Consider the following 12,172-nt stretch of genomic DNA (forward strand, 5'->3'; position numbering starts at 1 on the left):
ACAATAGGTTACGGGAATATTCTGTTCTGGAATGGGTGATAAAGCCATATCTCTGGGCCGAGGAGTGGCTGGCTTGCCAAATTTACTCCGGGCGCACAGTAGCGCCTCATCCGAGAAACACTCTACAGCTACGGTTGGTGTTAATGACTCAATAATAATAAAGAAGCAAAAGTGGGATCCATAGGAGGGTAGCAAAAAGAAAACCGCAATTATCCCTGTAGTTGTCCCATGTTTGCCCAATAAAAAAATCACTTCCCCGGAGGATCTGACAAGGCAAAAGTGTGGCGTAGGCAAATCAGGTATTTCACAGTAAGAACCATCATACCAACATTGAAACATGTTGGTATGTGTGGTCTAGGGATTTCTTTAGACAACTTGCTACTATCGAATTAATGGGGTTGTCTGGATTTATTTATTCATTTATTTATTTAGAGAATAGGAAGTAAATTTTCTAATATACATAAATATAATAACTTGCTCACATACCTTTTTTTTTTATATAGCAGTGGAGTCATCTGTAAAAAAAAATACGGTACAGCCCAAAGATTAGTCCATAGTAATGCATCGATAGTCTGACTTAATGGAACCCCCACCCCACACATCATGTGACCACTGGCTTTCAGGTAACTGTCCAGGAATCTAACAGATGAATAGTAGTTTATTGAGGAGCAGAACAGGAGCAACAGGCAGCAATGTTATAAAAGGAAATACACACACGCACATCTCAATAACAATCATTCCACCATTAGTCCTTTTTATTTAGCCCATGTAACCCTTTTGATGTCATGTAACACTGTTGCTAACAATGCCTGGGATCACATAATGTGTGTGAGGTCACATGACTGACGCCATGTTTAGTCATATTTAGCTAGCCCATGAATGCAATACACAGGACTAATCCGTAGACCCTAGCATTCTACTATGCAGAGACACGGCCTACTACACTGCTATAAGAAAGGTATATGAGCATAACTTCAAAAACATTTATATTAGAAAACTATGATTTCCTTTTCTCTAATGAAATAAAAATGGACAAGCCCTTTAAATATGAATTCTACATTTCCTTTTTTTTTTCCAGAGAAATAGCGCCATTCTTGTCTGTGGGCTGTGCCTGGTATAGCAGCTCAGATGCAAAACCGGACACAACCCATTCACAAGAGTGGTGTTGCTTCTGTGGGGAAAAAAAAACAGGCCTATTTTCTAATTTCAAACAACCCCTTTAAGGCTGGTTTCACACACAGCGTTTTTATGGCACGTTTTTTTTGGTGTGCGGCCAAATGCTACATTAAAGTCTACAGTAAAATATAGAATGCAACACACACTGTGGTTTTTGTTGTGGTGTATTTTTCATAACAGCATGCGTTGTGCCATTTTTCCTGGTGTTTTTTTCTATCGACTTCTCTATAGGACTTTAGAAAAAACGCCATAAAAAAGCATGTACAAAATGACATGAAGTGAAAAACGGTACAAAAGATGCTATAATACTTTGAAAAACACTGGCGTTTTAAATGCGTTTTTTCATGCAATTTAAGGACAGCAGAAAAAAAATCTGTGTGACGGAAACCTAATATTGCTAAGGGAGGATCAGAAATGTGAAGTTCATGCTTAAAAACTCGCCGCTATGTCTGAATTAAACCATTTCTATGATGTGAAAAACTGACATCAAATCATTGAAAGGTTTTGGTTGGAATTGCCAAAGCTGCTACAACCAGTGATCGCATTTTCAATGGGTGATGTGAGTTATGGAGAACGAAGCTAAAAAATGTGTTGTGTGTTTACGCAAAAAGGAAAAGGATCCAGCAGTGTCTGCATTGCGTAGCTTAGCTGTGTTTTGAAAGATTACCAACCACTGTGACAAATTTTGACGGGTCGACTGGACAGTACAAGGGTAGACAATCCCCTGATATCTATATCCGCATTGTAGAGTGTTTTTCCCTTTACACAAAACTGCTTTCTCCTTTTTTCCAGGCTTTAGTGTTGTAATATACACTTACTTCCACCACTGTTTTAGTTTTTATAGATGCCATTAATAAAAATGTATTCCAGCACAAAAGAACAGTAGCTGTACTTTTCATGGAATGTGAAGTATACTCTGTACAATGTAACATGATGCTATTTACTGATACTTGCAGGAACTCCATTTAAAGGCTTTGTATATATGATTTTAAAAAAATTGCTGTTTTCCTCCAGAAAAAGTGCCACTCCTGTCCTATGGCTATGTCTGGTATTGCAGTTTAGCTACATTGTTGTTGAGGCTGGAATACAACTAGACACCACCTATGAACAAGATTGAATACTTTCAGAAACCGTGTCAGACGTTTGTTTTCTAGTCTCATTAAAACCCCTTTAATGTTTATTAAGCTCTATATTTCATAGGAATACTGCTTCAAGTTCAGGATCTACACATACAAGTACTGTGTAAAAGTTTTAGACAGTTGTTGAAAAATATTGCAAAGTAAAAATTCTTTCAAAAATAGAAGTGTTAAAGAGGTTCTGTTACCACATTATAGGTGCCCTATATCCTACATAAGGAGATCGGCGCTATAATGTAGGTGACAGCAGTGCTTTTTACTAAAAAAAAACTATCTATTTTCACCACGTTATTAGCGATTTTAGCTTTATGCTAATGAGTTTCTCAATGGACAACTGGGCGTGTTTTACTATTGACCAAGTGGGCGTTGTACAGAGGAGTGTATGACGCTGACCAATCAGCGTCATACACTTCACTCCGTTCATTTCCTCAGCATGTAGGGATCCTTTTAGATCAGTATGTGCTGTCTTATACGAACACATTAACGATACTGAAGTGTTTAGACAGTGAAAAGACATTCCACGGGATGTATATTCACACTTCGTTAACGTTTCTGTGGTAGTTACAGCAGAGCAAGCGTAATCTCGCGAGATTACGCTGTAGATGACAGGTTACAACGAGATTACGCTTGCTCTGCTGTAACTACCACAGAAACGAAGTGCAGAGATTGTGAATAGACATCCCGTGGAATGTCTATTCACTGTCTAAACACTTCAGTATCGTTAATGTGTCTAAAAGGATCCCTATGCGCTGACTAAATGAATGGAGTGTATGACTCTGATTGGTCAGCGTCATACACTCCTCTGTACAACGCCCACTTGGTCAATAGTAAAACCCACCCAGTTGTCTATTGAGAAACTCATTAGCATAAATCTAAAATCGGTAATAATGTGGTGAAAATAGATATTTTTTTTAATAAAAAGCACTGCTGTCACCTACATTATAGCGCCCCATCTCCTTATGTAGGAGATAGGCCACTTATAATGTGGTGACAGAGCCTCTTTAATAGTTTTTATTTATAAATTAACAAAATGCAAATTAAATGAACAGAAGAGAAATGTCAATCAAATCAATATTTGGTGTGACCACCCTTTGCCTGCAAAACAGCATCAATTCTTCTAGGTGCACTTGCAGGAATTCGGCAGGGAGGTTGTTCTAAACAACTTGGAGAACAAACCACAGATCTTCTGTGGATGTAGGCTTCGTCAAATCCTTCTGTCTCTTCATGTAATTCCAGAATGTATCGATGATGTTGATATCAGGGCACTGTGGGGGCCATATTATCACTTCCAGGGCCCCTTGTTCTTATTTAAAGAGGCTCTGTCACCAGATTTTGCAACCCCTATCTGCTATTGCAGCAGATAGGCGCTGCAATGTAGATTACAGTAACGTTTTTATTTTTAAAAAACGAGCATTTTTGGCCAAGTTATGACCATTTTTGTATTTATGCAAATGAGGCTTGCAAAAGTCCAACTGGGCGTGTTTAAAGTAAAAGTCCAAGTGGGCGTGTATTATGTGTGTTACAACTGGGCGTGTTTACTTCTTTTACTAGCTGGGCGTTCTGACGAGAAGTATCATCCACTTCTCTTCAGAACGCCCAGCTTCTGGCAGTGCAGACACAGCGTGTTCTCGAGAGATCACGCTGTGACGTCACTCACTTCCTTCCCCAGGTCCTGCATCGTGTCGGCCACATCGGCTCCAGAGGCTACAGTTGATTCTGCAGCAGCATCAGCGTTTGCAGGTAAGTAGCTACATCGACTTACCTGCAAACGCTGATGCAGAATCAACTGTAGCCTCTGGTGCCGATGTGTCCTCGCTCGTCCGACACGATGCAGGACCTGAGGCAGGAAGTGAGTGACGTCACAGCGTGATCTCTCGAGAACACGCTGTGTGTCTGCACTGCCAGAAGCTGGGCGTTCTGAAGAGAAGTGGATGATACTTCTCGTCAGAATGCCCAGCTAGTAAAATAAGTAAACACGCCCACTTGTAACACACATAATACACGCCCAGTTGGACTTTTACTTTAAACACGCCCAGTTGGACTTTTGCAAGCCTCATTTGCATAAATACAAAAATGGTCATAACTTGGCCAAAAATGCTCGTTTTTTAAAAATAAAATCGTTACTGTAATCTACATTGCAGCGCCGATCTGCTGCAATAGCAGATAGGGGTTGCAAAATCTGGTGACAGAGCCTCTTTAAGCAGAAGATAGTTCCTAATGAAATTGGCTGTATATTTGGGGTTGTTGTCCTTCTGCAGAATAAAGTTAGAGCCAATCAGATGCCTCACTGATGGTATTACATGCTGGATAAGAATCTGCCTGTATTACTCAGCATTGAGGACACCATTAATCCTGACCAAATCACCAACTACATTTGCTGAAATGCAGCCTAAAACTTGCAAGGAACCTACACCATGCTCCAGTGTTGCCTGCAGACACTACATATTGTACCATATTCTCCAGCTCTTCAGCCAACAAGCTGCCTTCTGTTACAACCAAATATTTAAAACTTTGATTCATCAGTCCAGAGCACCTGCTGCCATTTCTATTCACCCTAGTTCCCATGTTTTCATGCATAGTTGAGTCACTTGGCCTTGTTTCCACATCATAGATATGGCTTTTTGGTTGCAATTTTTGCATGAATACCACTTCTGGCCAGACTTCTTCAAAAAGTAGATGGATGCACCTGGGTCCCACTGGTTTCTGCCAGTTCTGAGCTGATGGCACTGCTAAACATCTTACTTCCCTTGGAAATCGGCATGATGTGTCTTTGAACTGCTACACTAAGTTTCCTTGGTCGACCACTGCGTCTATGGTCCTCAACGTTGCCCGTTTCTTTGCGCTTCTTCGAAGGAGCTTGAACAGCACATCTTGAAACCCCAATCTGCTTTAAAATCTTTGCCTGAGAGAGACCTTGCTGATGCAGCATAACTACCTTGTGTCATGTTGCTGTGCTCAATCTTGACAAGGTGGACCTGTGACATGAAACTTTCACAACCTCATCTTTGTAGCAGAGTTTGGCTGTCCCTCACCCAGTTTTAAGCCTCCTACACAGTTGTTTCTGTTATAGTTAATGACTGCGTTTCAACCTACATATAAAAATTATGATCATTATCACCCGATTGAAATAATTGGTTAATCATACACCTGACTATAATCCTACAAAAAAAATGACTTTGTGCAAGTGTACCTAGAATAATTAATGCTGTCTTGAAGGCAAAGGGTGGTCACACCAAATATTGATTTGATTTAGATTTCTCTTCTGTTCATTCACATTGTATTTTGTTAATTGGTAAAGAAACTATTAACACTTCTATTTTTTTAAAGCATTCTTACTTCTAATCTTTTGCACAGTACTGTATATTTATTTGTTGTAGTTATATGTCCTATTTTTGGCTTAACTAAACTTGTAAATAACAGAAATTGGGTTAACAAATGTACAGAGTAGAGATCACACTTTCAAAAACTGTCAGTTCACATACTGCATATTTTTTGGTTCACCAGAAAAACATTGAATTTTATCTCAAAAGAACAATCAAACTTGTACAATGAAATTGTTTAGAGGAAATGCCAAACAATTGTAGACATATACATAGCACAACACAATGATCAGTGTAATAACTTCAAACCCTACACAAGGGTGTATACACTATTTTCTTCATCAGCAATACAGGTCTATTTTTTAGTATATACTGAAAGTGACCTTTATGAATTATTGTCTGAACACTAAAAAAAAAAAAAAAAAAAAAAGCACATAAAAAATTTGTACCTACCTACATCACCCTGACAGAGGTCTTTATATGTACAGAAGAGAACAGTTTAGGTTAATGCTTAGCTATATTGGTGAAACGGTTGTAATAGTCTACCTGGGTCTGTTCTTGTTTTGCGCTTGTCTGTAGAATGACTTTCTGGGCACGATCACATACTTGAACTTCAATATATACGATCAAATTAAAAAATGTAACATCTTGTATTCTCAACTCTGTTGACTACATGATCAAGAACTACAACTCAACAACGTCAAATATTAGGACTTCCTGGTAGCAAACATTACAGATTGTATTGTCTCCCATATCTATTTTATGGTTGGTAACCAGTTTTGGAATTTCAGGATGTTTTTAGTTGGCGGTCAGTAAACTTAGATACTTCGGGGGTTTGGATAAAGTCACATGAGAGTGCATTTTTCAGCTGACTGCTTCAGGTCATCCAGTGTAGACTGGGCTTTCCCTTTAATTGAGTCCAAGTCAATATTTTGGATATTGCTGAGTTGGCCAATGACTGATGATCTTCCTTCTTCTTCTTCGTTATCCTCTTCAATCATTTTGGCCAACTCCTTAGGAAGCTCTACATCCCCACCAGCTAACTGGAGCTGCGCCTCATCAACATCACTCTAGAAAGGGAGAGAGAAATACTTGCGTTATACATTCCCACACATCTGCTGATTAATGTTTCGCCACTTGGACCTGGACAAAGCTTATAAGAAGAACGATGAGGTTCATACAGTGTAAGGGCTCATGCACACAACCATATTACAGCTCTGTACAACCTCATAGTTGTACAGAGCTGTAATTTGGCATTCATGGAAGACTATGGGGCCCATACTGCACCTCTGTATGCCTTTGTGTTTTATACAGAGACATATGGAGGTTTTCTTTGTCAAAATCATATGGAATCTGAAAAGAAACAAAATCGTGGTATGCTCAGATGCTGTGTTATTTAAATATTTTCTCTAGAAGCTTTGCTTTAGAGAGAAATATCTCCGTAATATGGTGCCATGCAGAGACCTACAGTGCCTCTAGCTCCATAGACTAGTGCCTCTGTACAGGCTCTGTGCAAATGAACCTACCAAGTATTTTTTTTAATATCTGGTATAGTTTGCTTGTGACAAAGTTATTCACTCGATATTGAAGGTTATTTACTAATATTACTTTGAAATGTCTTGCTAAAGTTTGAACAAGTTTAGCTATACACATTTGAAATGCATTGCCTGAAACTGGCTGTTAAACTGTTGTAGAAGGTCTATATGACTCTATGAGAGAACTATAGTGACTGTCGGGCTTCTCATGGAGGTTTAGCGCTACGGTACAAGAAAAATGCTCTGGAGGGCCATATCTTTCACTGGTAAATCAGCTTTAAAGAGCCATTAAACCGTAACAGGGTATTTTAGGACTTTGATATTAATGGCCTATTCTTGGGACTGGCCCTCAATATCAGATTCCCGGCACCCCCACTGATCAGCTGACTGAAGGTGCCACAGCGCTCGTCAGTGCCCTTCATTGTTTACAAGGCACAACGCGTATTGGAAGTGCCTGGTATTGCAGCTCATTCTCTTGAATGGGACTTATCTTCAGAGAACTGCAGTATCGGGCACAGCTGCTACAAAATGTATGGTGCTGTGCCTGGTAAACAATGAAGGGAATGCGGCCTTGAGGATAGGACATCAATATCAAAGTACAGGAAAAAACCTTTAAGTAGAAAGCTTACAGAAGTAAAAGGGCTGCTAATAGAGTACACAAATATTCATGTAATTGTAGCTGGAAGTTACAAGATATGTGAGATAAAGTAGTGATTATGAGGGCAGGGATTTTCCTGGACTTCCTGTGAATAATTTGCTTTGTACTAGAACTCCACAGTTGCATGTGGTTTTACCTTGGGTAAGCGGTACTTGTCCCTGAAGTGACTCCGGACTGTGGCTCTTTCAGCTTTGCGTTGAGTATACATTGCCTCTCGTTCCATCCTGTATGAACCAAAAAAAGGTTAATACTATACATTTATTAATTTTAACTCTAAAAACACTCTAGTAGGTGGAAAAAATCTTTGTATATGGTAAATTCTGCTGTTCACTTTTTGATCATATGTAATAATGAGCCTTGTAGGCTATGTACACCCCCAGTGCATCTTACAAATTAAAAAAAATGAAGCAAATAGGCAAAAAAAATAATTGGCCTTAATTACAAATATCATCAGTTTTGTGTATACAGCTCCTACGCAGACATATGTGTCTCCATGGATACAAATCACAAACAAGACCTTGTTTTGGTTCTGCTGTCTGTAGGTTAACAAGAAGAGACAACCGAGAGCGAAGTAATACATGACTGTAGAATCAGACTCCAGAACCATTGAGTCACATAGGTCTGCACAGGAGCTGTAAATACAAATGGTAGGCTATATCATCTACTACTTCTCAAAAGGGGACAAGATGGAAAAGGAATAACATATGTATAACTAATAATAGTTTCAGAAGCCCAGTGCAAGTTGTCATGACGCCTCTTCACATTTCCAATATCCGTACCCGACCTGGCGGAAGACCACACCCTACCAAGTCAGACCAGTCCTTGTGGCACGCAGAACCCCTCGGCAGCATGGAGTTGTGACCAATGACATCATTTAAAAGAGATTGGTGAGCCACATACTAAGATGGATTCCTGAAACTATGTAATCAACTGAAAAACAGCCCAAGACAGATTGTCGTGTGTATTTGTGTAAAACAGCAATAAAGCTTACCAGTTTTTCGAAAATAAAGTTTTACATCGGTTTCCTTTTCTAGTGTGGCCTCTACCCAGTTCCTTTTAATTAAAAATTAAATGTTTTGTAAAAACAATTTTAACGGTTGCAAAGATGGTTGAATCCAGGTACGTAGTGTGGACTTCACCCTGGGTGCTGAGAACATATGCGAGTTTCATACTACATAGGTGCAGGGGCTAACATTAGTGTCTATGTAAGCAAATATTGCCCAGGTAGGATTTAGGGGGCATGGAATGTAGGTTTTCTAGTAGTAAAATCATTGTCCTTTAGCCAAAATTCACAAACCGGTATAAAGGTCAGCTCTGGTTGATTGACAGTCTGTGGGGAATATCCTTATCCATTGACTTCTTATAGGAGTGATATAGGCCCGATCATATAGCTGAAGGGTCATTTCTATGTTTTGGCTAGAGGTGAGCTCCAATGCTTTCAGCATCATGGATATTTAGCTATTAACGTGTGGGATATCCTCAATCCACATAGAAAGGGCTATCAGAGTGTGGTCGTAGTCTAAGGGAGTGTGTAATAGACAGTAGAATCTACACCTATATCCCCTAGGGAGTGTTGGGTGAGTTAGAGGGCAGAGTTCCATTCCATGCGTTAAAGATGGGAGAATCTTGGACACATAACTGTGGGTCGGACGGAGGGAAAAAGAGTGGGACATATTTGAGTATTTTAAGTTTTAAATCTGAACAAGAAATAACTCATTGGGTCGACTTGGATTAGCTAACAATGTGAGATGTAATAAGTGGATGGGGTGGAGATGATTCGATTGCCACATCTGCCATTCCCATCAAGTGGTCAACAACAGGGGGTTACTTTTACATGAATCTGGGAGTGTCCCATGAAAAAGGTGTAAGAAAGTAGAAAAGGTTGTCTGCGGGATAAAGGCTTGGTCTTGTGTTATGTCGGTGAATAGCAGTGGTGTAGCTATAGGGGTCGCAGCGGTCGCAATTGAGACCGGGCCCCGAAGCCAGGGGGGCCCGCGGCCCCCCCCCCCGCACCACATCAGTAAAAAGTTACAATAGTAACTCGGGCCGCGTGCCCCTGTTACTATAGTAACTGACAGTACTTAAATTCCTGGTTCCGGAGCGCAGCAGAGGTCCTGACGTCACAGCACTGTGCGCAGCGCATGACGTCACAACGCTATGCACAGCGCACAACATCGTGATCCTGGAGTCAGGACAGAACTCCGCCAGGGCGGAAGAGGATTGTAAGATTAATATCCCTGTCTGCTGAAGCTGATTGGCGGGGTCCATCTCCCGGGAGCCGGCCAATCAGCTGTTTTGAAGGGGCCGCAGCACTCGTACGAGAGCTGCTTCCCCTTCATTCCGGTCACTTCATTCCGGTCACTTGCTCACACTGTGAATCCGTGTCGGCGATTCACAGTGTGAGCGAGTAAGGGAAATGAAGGGGAAGCAGCTCTCGTACGAGTGCTGCGGCCCCTTAGAAACAGCTGATTGGCGTGCTCCCAGGAGTCGGACCCCGACATATCAGCAATTGATGGCCTATCCTGAGGATAGGCCATCAATGTTTAGGGACTGGACAACCCCTTTAAGCCTACCATGTAGCAGGCTTAGAGGGCCCATGAGACAGGATCACAAATTGTGTGATGCTGTCTGCTGGGCCCTGTATCTAAGCCAATCACATGGTAGGCTTAGATACATGGCCCATGTGTGATCCTGTCTGATGGGCCCTGTATATAAGCCTACCACACGGTAGGTTTAGATACAGGGCCCCAGCACACAGTAATCTTATACTGTATAAGATTATGGTCTGCTGGACCCTGTATCTAAGCCTAACTTGTAGGCTTAGATACAGGGCCCATGTGCGATACTGTCTGTGGGACCCTGTATCTAAGCCTACAAGTTAGGCTTAGATACAGGGTCCAGCAGACCATAATCTTATACAGTACAGTAAGCCTAACACATGTGTTACTAAGCGTTTTTTTGTGTGTTTTCTTACAGGTGCGGTCGTTGGACTACGTCGGATTCCAGGACTACTTCGATGACGTTTTTTTTTATATTTTTATTATCAATAAAATGGTTAATGAGGATTGTGTGTTTTTTTTTTTTATTTCAATAAAATATTTTTTTATATGTCTGTTTTTTTTTAAACTATATTACTACCGCCTTAATAATGGCCGCCGGCTGATTGACAGCGTCCATTGCTAAGGCGGGGCTTAGTGTTAGTCGGTGCAGAGGCTAACACTAACCCCCTTTATTACGCCAGTACCCACCGCCACCAGGTGTGCTGGGAAAAGCAGTGTACGATCCAGTACTTCACCATCTGTAGTGATGGTTGGGCAATGGGGTGGCCGCAGGCTGGTATTATCAGGCTGGGAAAGGCCTGGAACAGTGGCCCTTCCCACCCTGGTAATGCTAGGCTGCTGCTGCTTTATTGTATCTGGCTGGTTATGAAAAATGGGGGAGACTCCACGTCATTTAAAAAAAATAAAATAAAAAATAATTGGAAAGAACGATGTGGGGTCCCCCCCAATTTTCATAACCAGCCAGATACAACACATCAGCAGGCAGCATTATCAGGGTGGGAAGGGCCACTACAGATCGTCGGGTACTGGTTCATACCCGGCTCTTCCCAGTATCCCTGGTGGCGATGGGTACCGGGGTAATAATATGGGTTAGTGTTAGCTTCTGCACCTGCTAACATTAAGCCCCGTATTAGTAATGGAGGTTGTCAATCAGCCAGCGGCCATTACTAAGACTGTAATAATAAAGTTTAAAAAAATACAATCACATAGAAAAAATATTTTATTGAAATAAAAAAAACACAACCCCCATTAACCATTTTATTGAGAATAAAAAAAACACTGTCATTGAAGTAGTCCTCGAATCCGAAGTAGTCCAACAACCGAACTTGTAAAATAACACAAACACACAAAAATAATTAGTAACACATAAAGAAGCAAAACAATTATTATTCTTACCTTTCCTGGGTCCAGCCCTGGAGCTGCAATGTCAGCGAGCTGGGCCCTATATCTAATCCTATCATGTGTGATACTGTCTGCTGAGCTACTATATCTAATCCCATCATGTAGGATACTGTCTGCTGGGCCCTATCTCTAATCCTATCATGTGTAATACTGACTGCTGAGCCACTGTATCTAATCCTATAATGTGTGATACTGTCTGCTGAGCTGTGTATATAATCCCATCATGTGTGAAACGGTCTGCTGGGCCCTATATCTAATCCTATCATGTGTGATACTGTCTGCTGAGCTACTGTATCTAATCCTATAATGTGTGATACTGTCTGCTGAGCCACTGTATCTAATCCTATCATGTGTGATACTGTCTGCTGAGCCACTGTATCTAATC

At 40.9% G+C, this 12,172-nt stretch overlaps 1 protein-coding gene across 2 annotated transcripts in view; it reads right to left on the minus strand.

Annotated features, from left to right (window-relative positions):
* Positions 1 to 4,483: 4,483 nt before the first annotated feature.
* Positions 4,484 to 12,172, minus strand: part of CPLX3 (complexin 3) — a 34,174-nt gene continuing 26,485 nt past the window's right edge. For both annotated transcript variants that reach the window (XM_075857804.1, XM_075857803.1), the window contains 2 exons: positions 7,962 to 8,049; positions 4,484 to 6,702 (listed from right to left, as the gene is read on the minus strand). In XM_075857804.1, the coding sequence (XP_075713919.1) occupies positions 6,478 to 6,702; positions 7,962 to 8,049 (313 nt within the window). In that variant the 3' untranslated portion in view covers positions 4,484 to 6,477. The remainder of the gene's footprint in view (positions 6,703 to 7,961; positions 8,050 to 12,172) is intronic.

Source organism: Rhinoderma darwinii, chromosome 3 (genome assembly GCF_050947455.1).
Source record: "Rhinoderma darwinii isolate aRhiDar2 chromosome 3, aRhiDar2.hap1, whole genome shotgun sequence".
Classification (NCBI taxonomy): Eukaryota; Metazoa; Chordata; class Amphibia; order Anura; family Rhinodermatidae; genus Rhinoderma; species Rhinoderma darwinii.